Source organism: Falco naumanni, chromosome 14 (assembly GCF_017639655.2).
Source record: "Falco naumanni isolate bFalNau1 chromosome 14, bFalNau1.pat, whole genome shotgun sequence".
Taxonomy (NCBI): Eukaryota; Metazoa; Chordata; class Aves; order Falconiformes; family Falconidae; genus Falco; species Falco naumanni.
Window position 1 is genome coordinate 1131088 of NC_054067.1, and position 14713 is coordinate 1145800.

Sequence of the window (14713 nt, forward strand, 5' to 3'; positions counted from 1 at the left end):
CCAGAGCCTGCAAGCTCCAGAGCAGGCATGTAATGGAAGAGCCTGTTTTTCCTGGTTGACATGTTTGGCAAATGACATGCACATTATACAACTGACAAAAAAAATGAGTGCAAGCAGCACCTCACTGCTGAAGATCTCGTTAAACCCATCACCCCAAATCCTGGGCCTCCAGTCAAGCCAAAACCCAGCCTTCCTCCTAATTATGCCTGACAGGCTGAGCATGGCAGAAACTGAATATTAGCTCAAAACAAGAAGGGGAAAAGCAAGCGAGTTTTTAGAAAGTAACTAAGCTTAGTCTTCCTACAAGCATGCTAAAGCAAAGATGAAAACTGCAGCTCTTCTGCAAACTGTCCAGGAATCTGCTGCTCGCTGAGACCTCGCTGGTCCCTTCCTTTCCACGCCACTGCCAGCTCACTGGGCCAGAGAGGGGCCAGCCCTGCGGCACGGCTCCTTCCTGCCAGAGCAGCCCTCCTGCCCTCTGCACCAAGGGCTCCAGCCCCGGAGACCTGTGTTTCAAAAGCTGATGCTGGCTATTGATGGGGAATAAGCTTAAAGAGACGGCAGACCTCACCCCTGGGAAAAGGGTTGTTTGCAGAAGCAGCTCTAACGAGGCTGAGCAGGGTCAGTAAACCACAAAAATAACACATTGCACCTTTGTGCTACACCTGATCAAGCCCCATGCCAGCACGCTGCTCGGAGTTAAGCCTTGTACCCCAGGCACTTCATATGGAGAAACACACCAGCCCACCACGCGGATTTTGCTAGCTAGCTCTGCTTTCCAGGCCCAGAAGAAGGAAGATGGCCAGTCAAAGCTTACCTCATTCCTGTAGCTCAAGAAAACACCTGAGCTGAGGTCAGCCCACCTCGTAGGGGTGCCGCAGCTCCTGGTGTAACACCAAGACTCGAGTCCCGCAGTGGGGATTTAATCCCCTCGTGAAGCGCAGGTCCACATGCAAGTGTCCAAAACAAACCAGCAGCTCAGGGCATGTGCAGCTTCAAGGTGATGGGTTGTCCCTCCCCACTGGGTACCGCTGCACAAAGCACAGGCCAGGGCGAGGGGAGGGAGGTCTGGGGCGGTCCGTGCCCTGCGGCAGCTAAGGAGCTTTACTGCACTCATGGTTTGGCAGAGCATCAGGCTTGCTCCTGCCTCTTGGTTTTACCTTCTGGGAAGCAGGGGCTCAGCCTGGTGTGTTTCTGTGAGTCAGCCCATGGGCTGGGCTCCCCGGAGGTATTTTCTCCAGGAGGGAGTCTGTTCTGGGAGACACAGATACTGGTAGTGGGGCAGTTGTGTTTCTGGGTGATTAGTGGATGCACAAATTTAGTTCTAGGTCTTCATTTTGCTCCAATCCTGAGATGATTTTGTGGCTCACCAGGCATGGGGGGTTATTCTGCTGACCCTTTCAATGAGCTGTGTGGCTGCTGGCAGGTGTCAAGGACCAGATCAGTGTCCTGAGCATCCTCTCTTGCCTCCCTCCCCCTGCATTCCCCAGGGATGGTGTTTCCAAAGTCCAGAGCCCCCAGCTCTGCCAAGAGGACTGGCAGTAAGGCAGTAACCGTATGTGCTTTAGCCTGAAGACTGAAAGCCGTATGGCCTGTGTACTTCACTTTTTTTAGTACTTTCATCTCTCCTGAACTTAAAGCCTCACATTAACCACAGCAGTAGGTCTATCTTTACCAAACACAAACATTCAGTTTTTGTGACTGCACTGAACCACAAAATGCTTCTGTTTTCTGCAGCAGAGCTCTGCCATCCTGACTGCTGGCAGGGCTTTCCAAGAGCAGAGATGCCAGGCCACGAGGCAGATCTTCCACCTACTGCCAGGAGAATGGCTGGTGGATGCTCAGCTGGAGATGCAGCTGAGAAGAAAGCAAAAGCTGCACATGCCACTGCATGTCTCTCTCCAGGAAAAGATTTCTTCCTTGGCTAGCAGCAGTCAGGAGTGTTGGCGGCAGCCTTCAGCGCTGCTGAAGGTGTTGGATGCTCTTTCCTTGCTTCCTGGAAGGAAGAGGGCAGGAGTGAAGGTGCAGCACCGGTGGGAGCAGCCTCCTTGTGGTTGGTACTTTGAACATCATCTTCAGCATCATCCCTCTTGAATGTCATCCCAGATGACAGAGGAACACTCAAAAGGAAGAGAGGCAGCAGCAGCACCTTCCATGCTCTGTTCCAAGGGAAACCTGCCCTGCAGCCTGGCATCATCACATGTACCAACAGCAGCTGCCATTGGGAGATGCCAAGGGCTCTCATCCTTCTATAGCATCCACTTTTTATTGTATGTAGCCATGTTTTGGTCCATACTACCTGGCTTTCCGCAAAACCCAGAGGGAAACAAAATACATTTATGCCCTCACTGCATTTTAAAGATGCCTGAAAATGCTAGTGCTGCTGAGGGAGATGCTGCCTTTTGATTTTAAACTAGAACTACACAGCTCAGCTTTCTTCCACCCATGCATACCATTCTGAGGAAACAGCACTAGGTGCCAGGACCATCCTTGTGCTTCAAAAGGACATTTCAAAACAACAGAGGAACCTGTTGCCCTGGGATCCCAAGGTCAAGCAAACATCATTGTAGGAAGAATCTGCTCATCAATTACTTGCCATACTTACAAAAATAAGGACAACTTTTCAGAGTAAAGTATCTTCATACATTCTTTTAATATGACAAGGAACAATATGATAGAACTTGGGACACACAACTAAAATCTATTTGATGCTCTCCATTACCCTGTAAATCAAGGTGAGTCTATGGACTTCCCACAGACAAACTCTTGATTTGCCTTTGCCTTAGGCATCTCTTATGTTGGATGGCTCTGTACTCTGAGGAAGCCTCAAGCAGGAGTTAAAACCAGCTCACCTCCTCAAATTCAAGAGAGGCTGCAGTTCAAGGCAAACTAATGCATTTCTGTACTCTGTTGCTCCCAGCCCTTTACAGCCTAGGCTTAGCATGCAGAGCTGCTGGAGGGGGAGCATCAGCACAGGCAGCATCAGTGACAAAAACATCCTCTTTGCTTTGAGGCACAACTACCTTCTGCGATGGTCCTGCAGCTCCCACAGTCAAACCAGGAGATGGTAGGGGCCAGGGTCCAGCCCTGTGGGACCAGGAGAAGTTATAGATGCATACATGACCTCTGGTGTTGGTCTTGGCTGTGACTGTTCAAACCTGTCTGCAACTGTGGCATAAATGGTTGCCACGTTCCCCACTGCAGCGCTTTCCACGTGGGCCTCCTCCATGCTGGAGACCTAGAGAAATACAAAGGAAATACCGAAGATGAGAGCCTTCTCCAGAGGCTGCATGGGGATCAGGAAGGGTCCAGAGCTACTGCTGGTCTGCACCACCAGGAGCCGGCAGAGGCGGGAGCTATGTAAAGCCCAGGTGGCCCTCACTTGTGATAGCAGGGGGGAACATTGGTCCCAGCAACCCTACCCCATGGATGCAAAAGTGGCTCAGCCTATCAGGTACACCGGAGGGTGACATCTACTTTGCCCAAGGACCTCTCAGCTAAAACAGACACAACCTGGGGAGCCGATGGGGGAGCTTGATGGACACTGGAAAGGGAGATGAAAACCTCTGCTGAAGTTTTGTTGCATTTCCAGACCAGAGAGCACAGGGGTGGGGAACCTGCCCTCAACCTGAGCTATTTTCACTGGGGGGGAAAAAAAAAAAAAAAAAAAAAAAAGCACAAAACCCTCTTTGGCCTCTTCGTGTAGAAAAACTGTTGGCTGGAAGTACCTGCATGACATGCTTTCTGGGGTACCATAGTACTTCTGGGACATCTGCCACCCCCAAGGCATCAGCTTCTCCAGCACTGCGTGGTGGGCAGAGCAATGACTTGAGCCATCTGGCTCTCATGTCTCCTTCTTAGTTTTTTTTACCTCTTTCTCTGCTTTATTTTTCATGGGTAAAACTCCGTGTGAGACAAGTCCCGAGATCATCCACGCTGATCTCTGGAGAAGCGCTTTAAGGTAAGTTTGGTTGGCTAGGAAGCAGGGAAGGGATGACTATCTGCACGTTTCTCTGCATGTATCCATTTGGCATTTTCCTTGCTGCTGCTGGGCAAGGCTGTCCCGGGGCTCCTGGGCCAGGGAGGGAAGGCTGGCGGTGCCTCGGGGTCTGCCTGGGGGGGAGGTGGAGGGGAAGCGTGCAGCCGCAGTGCGGTTGGGGAAAGGGCAGGCGCTTTGCAGTCTTCCCTTACAGTAATGAATTAACTTCCTGATTTTATACCCAGCACCCAATTCTTGCAGCTCAGTACGTCTTATTCAAGCCAGCGGTTAGCAGTTACCCAGCTGCCTGTGTGCAAAAGCTTTCCGATTTTCCCCTGTACCTGCTGTTGTTCAATGACTTTCCTCTTCTGCTGCCGAGCTGCACCTAGGAAAAAAGAGTTTTATTATCTGGCAGAGACATTGATGGTCTACACCTTCCTCTCTCCCAGCACTGGAGAACCAGGATCACCCTACTGGCACTTTCACTGGCGAGGTGGTGTGGATTTTGCTTTTAAGGTGGAGATTTCTGTAACTACATTCTCTCCCTTGAAAAGAAATGTATTTGTTTCCTGCCGAAGGCATCCTCAGGGATGCAGATTTGGAAGACATCACTAATGGAAGCTGTGGGGATACACACCTTGTCAGCTTTCTTTAAAGTGAAAACATCCCAAGATACCCTCCCCAGGTGGAGTTCTAAAGTAGCTACAACAGAACAGTCATGGCCACACTTAGAGGGTGTGTTTCAAAGTCCTTGAAATTGTACCTCCTTTACAGATGAGAGATGTTACAGTATCTTGATTCTGGTCTCAGTGCCAAAAGGTATGAGTTCTCCAGAAAACCTCTGCAACACCCCCTTAGCTCTGCTAAGCTGCATTATGAACTTGAAATATATTCAGTGACTCTTATGACTGGAAGGAGGTGGCACATTTGAGAGATGCTCTTACAGAAGGAATAATTTTGGTGTGAAGAGCAGAACCCAGGCAACTCCGGAGCCCTTCACTACCTGTAACACCCGGGAATATGCCTGTGCAAGCTGGAGGGTGCAGCCTGGAAGGATAAAAAGCCAGAGCAGATCCACTCACCTCGGCGCCTTGCGCAGTAGAACAGCAGGAATAGCAGGGGGAAGATTGAAGGACAAATCCAAATTGCATAGTAACGGCCTTGGCTGCTCTCATCTGTTTGAAATAAAATAGGTGGTGTATTTCTTAAGCAACAGTGTTTTCTAACTGCAGTAGCTTCACCACATTTTCCAGAGCGCTCCTGCTGATTTCAGCACTCTTGGGATCAGAAAGCAGCACGAGGAGCTGGAAAGTAGCACTATAGGCAAGCAGGTGAGAGGAAATACCGCATTGCAAAAAGCCAACCCACACCTACAGCTCAGGCATCACTGAGTTTCCTTTCCTGCACCGACTGCTGCACATCTGCCTGCGCAGTGTGCACCCCATGGGCTGCATGCCCTGCGCCGGGGGGGTGCTGTGACTGGCACCGGCAGCCCTTGGAAGTGCTGGACCTGGGTACTGCGGGTGCTCAGCATGGAGCCAGGCAGGGCTCAGCCTCATAATTGGTCCCTGGGTTTTGTGATCGGCATCTTCCCCCAGCCCCAAAGCCACGTGGAAGTGCAGGGGCTGTGCAGGAGGGTTCCCTGGCCACAGTACCGGGAAGACAGCTGACAGCTTCACCCCAGGCCAGCCAGAGGCTGGAACTTGAGTGTCAGCCCAGAAAATATTCTCAGAGACATTTCTGTCCTGCAGAGAGCATGAGCCATGTGCATGCCTCATGGCACTGCTGGAGGGGCCAGGGAAGGAGCTCGCTAGTCCTACCACAGAAGGCACAGATGTTCATACATGGATTTGTTCTGACCCACGGCAGATACTGCCACAGAGATTATTTCATGTGCTTTGTTTGCAGGGTGGCAGCAGAGCTGAGGAAGAGTCACTGGTACGCAGGAGGCATGCTGTGCCTTGTGCCTTGAGAGATGGTGGAGACCCAGCAGGGGAAGCAAAACCCAAGGAGGGAATTGCGAATTTACTGAGTGCAAAGTTCGGTCTTCAAAACCCCTTTGTACACTGTGGCGAGTGATAAACCAACCAGGGAACAGCCAGAGACACACACAGTGACAGAGATGGGTGTAGGGCACATCATCAGGACCGTGTGGCAGCGCAGCTGGCTGCCACATGATATACGCATCTTGCATGGTCATAAACAGCAATCGCTTGGTATATTTTTCTTAGCCAAAGATTTATCCCCGAGCACCCCGCTCTCCCCAGTGAATACTGGATTTATTCCAGCACAGGACCCAAACCCACCCACCTCTCATCTGCAGCCATTTGCGTTGGGTAACCGCAAGATTGGCAGAAGAGCATTTCTCATCAGAGACAACCAGCGGCAGAGGAAGCCCTTACACTGTGGTGGACAGGATGGGTTCTCTATCATAGGAAGAAAAGACCTACAGCACTGTATAAGACATCCCTGGAATTTCTCCCTTCACCGCAGAAGCTCGTCCCTTCAAGAGGAGGGACAAATACTCCAGCACCCCCTCCGTCCGCACGTGTGGCGGGGGCCGTGTGGGACGTGCCTATGCTGAGCACAGTCATGCTTACCTGGATGCGGTGGGCTGGAAGGCTGCTCATGTACCGTCAGGGTGATGGTCAAGGTTTGGTGTCGTGGTCCGAACACGACAGTGTAGCCTCTGCTATCGCTGAGCCGCAGGTTCTGCAGCAGCAGGGACCCATTCTCCGGAAAGACCTTCGTGCGGCTCTGGTACGTGATGTGGGTGAAACAAGTTGCAAAGCAGGAGCTGGGAGTGCCTCTGGCACCCAGGGAGCAGTTGTGCACCGTGCAGGTGGTGAGCGGGCCCTGGCTGTCATTGAGTGTCCAGCGAATCGACACTGGGAAGCAAGGGGCACCATCAAACCTGTAGGAGATGGGCAGCAGCACAGACTCACCCACGGTGCCATTGACCGAATCCTGATGGATTTTGACATGGATACTCAGGTTTCTCCCTGCAGAGAAGGGCAAGAGGCAGATGAGTGGTGAGAGAGCACAGGCTGGACCCACTGCCCCTTCCCCTCTTTAAACACGGCCCCACGCAGGCGTTTGCAGCACACCTCGCCCCACCTCCCCCTGCGCTGCAGCCCCACGCACAGAAGCTGCTTCTCAGCAACACGCAGCTGCTGCATCCCTGGTTTTGGGGGGCTTCACAGGGGACCCGAGCTCTGGCAGAGAGGGGCTCTGCCTGCACAGCGCTTGCAGGGAGCTGTGTGGTCTGTGCCTGCCCGTGAGCCAGAGCAGCAGCCCCGCAGGGAGCTGTGAGATGGGCCCCAGCCATCCAACACCCCCGGTGTTATTTGTGCCTTGGCCCTTGCGCACACTGCACCGTTCCACAGCTGGGTTTGCCTCTCTGGCCACCTCCACGTGAAGCAGCTCTTGGTCCTTGCACCCTGATAGGAGAAGGGGAGGCAAAGGCACAGCCCCCTTCCACTCCTCATCTACCAGCGGATGGAGCAGCCCCTGCCACCATGACCTTGCCTGGGACTGATGCCAGAGCAGGTCCCCATTGCCAGCTGTCACAGGGACGGGATTCCAGGGTGCCACCAGCGTGCTGTCGCCACCACCCAGCCAAGGAGCCACACCAGCATCACCCTCCACGGACCCCTCTGTGAGCTGCTCCCGGCAGCACACCCTGTGCCCTGGGACCCCAGCGCAGCCCAGACTCACCGAGGAGCAGCAGGAGGGAGCCGAGGCTCCAACGGCACCAGCCGGAGGACATCTCCTCTGGGTGCTGGGGCCAGCCCCACTGCAGCAGGAGAAGCGGGAGCTCTGGGCAGCCGGTCACCACGCTGCCAGCGCGGGGTCAGAGCGGTCAGAGTCGGCACCGAGGCAGCCAGCGAGCATCTCCGAGCTGTCGCCTTGACAGAGGAGGAAGTCGGTGACTCTTCCTCAGCCCCCAGCGCAAGCCCAGGCTTTCTTCCTGTGCTCGGCGATCGCAGCCCACAGGCTGCTGCAACTGCTGGCGGTGGGACCCGGGGAAGAGTAGGGGTCCCGGAGGACAGCCAGCTGGCTGCCGGCCCTCACCCAGGAGAAAGGGCTTGCAAAGCCCCAGCCAGAGGAGCAGAGCCGCGGGCAGGCTCAGCGCAGACCCCAGCAGGCAGAGATGAGGGGGAACCCAGTGCTGCAGAGGGAGGTGCTGCTCCTGGGGGGCTGGGGGAGCCCAAAGCAGGCACTGCTCGTGGCAGAGAGCTGCTGCCGTGACCACGGAGCATGGCAAGGACAAGGGGGAGCTGCAAACATGGGAGCAAGGGGACAGCTCTGCCCCAGGGAACACCCAGTGCCCCATGCCAGCTCCTGCCCCCAGGTTCATGATGGCCAGCACCTCGTTAGCAAGGGTGATTGCAAGGTGGTGGGTTGGGGCTCTCTCTCACGCAGCCGTCCCGCCTGAGAGGCAGCTGGAGCAGCAGCAGAGCCCCGTCGGTCTAGTTCAACTTAATCTTGGTTGCTTCTTCTCAGAGCTGACCAAGGCTTTGTGACCACCACGGTGGGATGTGGGCCAGCGCTGGGGGAGCATGGCTGCAGCGGGGACCGGGCTACGAAGCTCTACAGCCCTCTTGGCTGCAACAGCACCATAAGATGTGCATGGGGTCACCTCATCTCGCCTGGTCACAGCAGGAACGTGACCATGGACAATGCTGAGAGGTGTCCACTTCCTCAGGGGACAACCAGAAAATACCCTGCAAAAGCAGCCCCCGATTCCTGGCAGCCCCACGCTGAGGTGCTTTGCCCTTTTTGGGATTGCCAGAACCTTTGGAAAATTATCTCCCCTCTGGCTCGGCAGCTGGAAGAGCCCAAAGCGATACTGCAGACACAGCCTTGGCTGTTGTGGGGAGCAGGCTGTTGGAGGGAGGGGTGCTTATTCCACTGGAGAGGGGTGCTGAATGGGGAGAGGGGTATTTGAGTGCAGGGAGCAGCGCTGCGCTGGGGCATGGGCTATCTGGTTGGTGACAAACAGGGCACCTTCCCCTCGCTGGTATGGAGAGCTGATCCAGGGCAGGGGGAGACACAAAGTGCTGCTGCGGAGGTGTCCGCACCATCGCTGGCAAACCAGGAACGTGCCAGGGTGGAAGCGCTTGCTTGAGACCCCAGCCCTGAGCCCTCTGCCCTGCAGGGATGGGGTGGTCGGGGAGGGGGGGGGGCAGGGGGCAGGCACCTCCACCGCATGCCCACGGGCAGGTCGGGGTGGCAGCTGCTGCCACTTGGGGCTGGGCACGGGGCGAAGCACATGCCACCTCCCACAGAGGAAAGAAACCTCAGTCACACAGGGCCACTGGAAGACCATTTTATACTGGGGAAACCACGGGTCTCTGCCTGCTGAGCAGGCATGCTGGGGGCACGTTTGCTCAGGCAGAGCGAGTGGGAGGTGCTGCAGTGCAAAGCACATTCACTTCGCAGTAGGACGGCTGCTGCCTTCACCGGCTCCCGGGGCTCCTGCACCAGCAAGGGGACAACCAGAGCAGGTGGCGCAAGGAAAACAAGCCTCAGAAATTGTTCAGCACATTTAAGCTGCGCAGGCATTGCTGCAAGGGCGCTGCCCCGAGCTGCGACGTTTCCCTGGGGTACCACATGTAGCCGCTCCTGCACGTTCACCTCTTCCCTCGAGCAGCACCCAAAAGCTTCGGGAAGCGGCATCAGCGCAGCTGCGGAGCTGCCCCGTGCTGCAGCCGGCTCTGCCTGCTCCGTCCCTGGGACTGAGTGGGACACCACGTCTGATGCCTCCCAGGAGCTTGGCTGTGGGAACAAAGCAGAAGTTATCCCCAAACTGTCTGGCTGCAGCTGTGAAAGCTGGCAGCGAGGGGCTCTGCCTGCGCAGCGCTTGCAGGGAGCTGTGTGGGCTGGGAAACACTGGTCCATCAGCCTGAGAGAATTTTTCTTTCCTTCGGGAAATGGACACCACCAGGGGTTGGGCCAGCTGTTATGAATGCTCTCTCAGGGTTCCATTTGTGATTTCCAACTCACATCTGAAACCAGGGAAAGCCTTTTCACTTATGTTATCATCACATAGATGAAAGCAGAAGAGATCTTCTGAATTGCAGATGCAGTGATGAACACGGGCAGCTGAGAACTGATAACCCTGCTGTTATCACCCTTTGTGGGCTGCCCAGAGATTACCAGCATTGACTACTACACCAGCAGAAGCAGTGAACAGAAAGCATTGCCCCAGTCCCAGCTTCTACATCCCCCAAGTCACTTTCTGCCTGCCCCATCCCAGACTTACCGACGAGCATCAGGATGGAGCAGAGGGTGCAGTACCCCTGCAAAGAGCTCATGTCTTGCCTTGGAGGTGCAGTGAGGACACACTCATGAGAAACTGCATCTGTGCCGACCTCAAAATTTTCATGAGGACGTGTCTCAGGCAGGAGGTCGGTGGTCAGCAGCTCCGGCCAATTGACTTTGAACTACTTGAGATGGCCCTGGGGAAGTCTGGCCACACGTCAGTGCCTCTGCAATCCCTCTTCAGCTCAGAAGGATGCTACCTGCTCTCAGGACACACAAGGGCCAGGGTGGCAGGATGCAGCCAGCCCAGGGGAGGGCTCAGGGAGGTACTGGAGGGATGAAGGTACATCAGAAGTCTCCAGTGGGGAGGCTGGAGGGTTGGTGTCAAAGCAGGTGGGTGAACAGGAAGGGGGGCAGTGACATTTCAAGAGGTTGATGAAGGAGCTGCAGAGGATAGTGATGGCCAGGGAAAGAGCAGCAGTTTCTAGAGGGCAGAAAATGTCTATCAGGATTTGGGAACAAAGGAGAATTTGAGAGGACTGCATTTTACTCTGTGTTTTTACCTCTTTCCCCAAGGCTGCTCTCCTTCGCCAGACACCCTCTAGCCCAGCCCCCTCCCGCTCTGCCCCCTCCCCTGCACCAGCTCTGCCTGAGCCCGGGGTTAGCCTGGCTCTGGGTGGATGCTACAGCACCTCCAGCTGCCTCCTTCTCCACCCCCAAAATCTAAACCAACCCCAGCCCCATCAACACAGAGTTGAGATGTACAGAAGGAAAAGCAACAGGAATGATGCCTTCGGATGTTAGCACTCATTTTCTTAATAAGCTAAAAGCTGGGAAACACCATCTGAATATGTATGTTTCTACAAGTCATTGCTTTTAAAGTAAATATAAAACATCGGTGTTCAGTAATTGAGCTTTATGTTAAGAGGAGCTGACCCAGGGGGGTTTCACAAGCCCAGGGAGTGGTCCTGGTCCACCAAAGCCAAAGTGGGTCCTGTTCCCCAGCCCAGGCAGCAAGGAGACAGAGCACAGACCCCAGTGCACGCAGGCACTTTCCTACCACCAGCCACTGGCAGGTTGGCACAGCCACCGGCACCCCCGCGCCCACACACGGCACTCGCAGGGGTGTGAAGGGCCTGATGCTGCTCTCGCTCTCCAGCTGATGGGCTCACAGCTCACTCGCAGGTCTCGCCCTGGTTCACACTACAAAACATCCCTCAGCAGCTCGCCCAGCCCCGTGTCCCTGCACCCAGCCCCAGCCCTGCTGCCCCTCTCCCACCAGACTCCTCGTCCCATTCACCAGCCAGGCTGACTCAAGTCTGCGATGGGATCAGCAGCTTACCTTGAACTGAGGTTGGTTTTTTCCTGGAGATCTCCTTAGCTGCACAAGCATAAGGCGTTGTGACTATAAGGCCTTCAGTTTGCCAACAAATCCATCCCGAGGAATGTTGAAGGATGAAGGGGGCTGGTAGAAGCTTTGCAGGGGTCCCTTCCTCCCTGAACTGAAGCATCGCTGGACTTGTCAGAGCCCCCCGACCTCATGAGGCACATCACAAAATTTGCATTTGCTTTGCAGAAGCCTTGTGACATCCCCGTCCTGAGCATGGCACCCCGCAGCATCCAGCGCCTCTGGCCTCTTTTGGACTGATGGACCTGGCTGTGTTGCAGAAGCCCTCACACACTTCACAAAGCCTGTCCCTCCTCGCATGGCTCCGCTGTGGGTCAGCTTTGGGGAGCACAGCTGGGATTTAGGGGCAGACCTCAGCCTCCTGCAGCTGGCCACAGCCACCAGCACTCACCTGAGGAGTCTTTCAGAGATGGAACCTACAAGCGCAGCAGATGAACTCATCCTCAGCCCCACCAACCACCGTGGCCACCCAGGAGGCAGAAGGTCCCTTCCCTGGTGCTTTTTCAGTGTTGACACAGAAACATCCTGCCTTCCCCTCACAGCTCTGTAGTTATTTCTAAAAACAAAACCATAGCGGTATAGGTGTTTTCTTTAGAGGCTTCTTTTGCTTCCACAGTTGTGTGCACGCTCAGGAATTGATGCAACCACTGCAGAAATACCTGAGCATCCTTTTCTGAGGTCCCGGCAGCTGGGGAACCTTGGCTTTGGTCTGGGGGCTCCTGTGCCATGTACACACTGTCATGCAAAGGCTTTTTTAGAGCCGTGAGCAATGCCAGGGCAGGAGGTGAGAGTACCAGGGCTGCAGAATGGGCTCAGTGGTGCAAAAGCAGCATTACCTGTGTGCCGTGAGAAGCCCCCGCCTCGCATGTGCAGAGTGCCGGCAGCAAAAATTAGAAATTTAAGAATATCTTCATCTGCAGTAGAGCTGGAGGAGCCACACTGTAATATGGATTTGCAAAACACTGAGAGTAACAAACAGGGATTAAAAGTGCACAAACATTAAAAACATGACCTGTTACAGCGGCCTCTGTGAAACCCTCGACCTGCCAGGCTTCACAGCAGAGCCCGTCGCTCGTGGGCAAACAAGACACATCCAGCTCCCACCCCTTCCTTCCTCCCCACCAGCTCAGGGAAACCATCTGCTTCGCTAATATCTACAGACAAATGCTAGTTAGACCCTTGGTTTCAGGAAAGCACAGCAGAAAAGGTCTCTTCCTACCGCAGTGCCACTGGAGGTGCCTCCGTTCACACAACCTGGCACTCAGAAATAACCCCAAACCACAGGTGCTGCAGAGGGTCATCTCTGTATCTGGGTTAACGATACATTTTCCTAGTGAGGACCATCTGATTTTGGGACATAGCAGTCTCCTTCTGGCTTCCTCCAACACACCGTGGAAACAGTGGAAAAATCCCCTGCTCTGTGACATATCAGAGCCCAGCCGGTTACCGCTGCTCACAAAGAGACCTTTCCCTGCTTCCTTCCCACTCATTTTTAACACAGAAAAAACCACCACAACCCCTTCTCTTCTTCCCTTCCCTAGGGAAAGCTTTGAGGATGACTTTATGGACCATAATTCATCAACACACTCATGGGAAAAGACTGCCGTTTTATCACCTAATTGCCTTCAAATCCTCTGCACCTGGAGCCACATTAAAGTATTTGTTTACAATATCCAGAAAGATACAGGCATGTGGAAAGGACATAGGAATAAAATGAAAAATCTTGTGGAAATCGAGATTAAACCTGAAAACTGGAGGAAAAAGCTGATGTGCAGCCTTTATCCAGGTGATTTGCTGCAAACTTGCTGATGCAAAGCATTGTCAGGGGCTGGGGTTGTGCCGAGAGGTTTCAGGCTGTTTGCAGAGCTCATCAGCTGGAGCACCTCAGCTTTCCCAGCTGAGCTAAATGAAAACTCCTCGAGGGCTTGGGTACATATAACCTTGCCATTCAAAATATACTTGTTTCTTCTTTCTCTAAACTTATGCAAGGAATAGTTTTGCCCCCTCTTGCATGTCACTAAGCATAAAGCATCGCCATCTGTGGCTCCTGTATTTTACATTAACACGCACATCAGCAAAATACAAACCTCTATGCAGAGTAACTGCTCGCAGGCGGGGGGCAGGCAGTAACCAGCAGTGGGTGCGACACTGCCTTGATCACCTTTCTGGATGTACCAGAACAAACGTGCTGCTTGACAGATGCTTTCCCCTGAAAAATCTGTTTTCTGCATAACCAATGTTTTAACAGAAGGATTTTTGTGCAGGAGAAGGGGCTAATGCTCTCTTTCCTGCGTTCAGTTAGATCTGTGTTTTTCACAAATGTCTTTTTCTTCCTCTTTTTTTTTTTTTTTTTTTTGACACTGAACCATCTGACTCAGCAAATGTTGATAGTAAAACTTCTGCTTACATTTCACCCGGGCTTACATATGCGTATTTAAAAGTATCCTTAACTGCTGGATGGGGATGTGTCTTTAAACATGCAATGTTTTCTCAGAATGTAACTCTGACTCCTGGGAATCTTTATTTTCTCTTTATTTCTTCTTTCCTGCTCAGCAGCAGCCTTTCACCTCTTGTGGCCTTACACCTTCTGCTTTCCCCCTTTCCAGTGTTTTCAGGCACAAACTCTACCAAAATCTGCTCAATTAGAATTCCCTGCTGGTGTTTCCCGGGGCAGGACTGATCTGCTCCAGGGGGGGCCCAACAGGAGTTTCCGAACCACAAAACAGGTTTTGCCTTCAGCTTTTTTCCAGTAAAATAATCAAATAACCTGCCTGTAAAACAATGTGATGTTTGGCTGTTGACAAATCAAAATGCTTTAGAGCAACAGGTTTTATGGAGAGCTCTCATGGCTGTGTTTACATAAAACCCCCTTTTTTGTCTCTTTTTTGCTTCTTTGGGCCGGAGGGCAGAGGAGCAGGAGCTGCGCGCTGAGCGGAGGGGGGGTGCTCTGCCAGTCCTGCCTCCCCAGGCCCCTTCAGCCCCACCGCTGCTGTGCCCAGCCCTTTCAGAGATGCTATAAGGGATTAATTAACCACAAGTCAATTGTGCATATCTGGTTG

General features: G+C 53.6%; 1 protein-coding gene across 2 annotated transcripts; it reads right to left on the bottom strand.

The window, feature by feature from the left end:
* Positions 1-2634: 2634 nt before the first annotated feature.
* LOC121097260 lies at positions 2635-10262 on the bottom strand. 2 transcript variants are annotated; one of them, XM_040614030.1, is made up of 5 exons: positions 10248-10262; positions 6580-6981; positions 5062-5154; positions 4321-4364; positions 2635-3238 (listed from the first exon to the last, which is right to left on the bottom strand). In XM_040614030.1, exons 1-5 carry the CDS (start codon positions 10255-10257, stop codon positions 3053-3055), a joined length of 735 nt encoding a protein of 244 aa, XP_040469964.1. In that variant the 5' UTR covers positions 10258-10262; the 3' UTR covers positions 2635-3052. The 2 variants fall into 2 exon arrangements, with proteins under 2 accessions (XP_040469964.1, XP_040469963.1); XM_040614029.1 differs by lacking the exon at positions 10248-10262 and adding an exon at positions 7697-8061.
* Between the last annotated feature and the right edge of the window lie 4451 nt (positions 10263-14713).

Bases quoted from the DNA above. Each gene is read 5' to 3' on its own strand.
- LOC121097260 (XM_040614029.1), bottom strand. From the start codon at position 7,748: ATGTCCTCCGGCTGGTGCCGTTGGAGCCTCGGCTCCCTCCTGCTGCTC. The intron at 6,982-7,696 runs GTGAGTCTGGGC...CCTTCTCTGCAG, and splicing joins CTCCCTCCTGCTGCTCCTCG to GGAGAAACCTGAGTATCCAT. The intron at 4,365-5,061 runs GTGAGTGGATCT...CTTTTTTCCTAG, and splicing joins CTACTGCGCAAGGCGCCGAG to GTGCAGCTCGGCAGCAGAAG.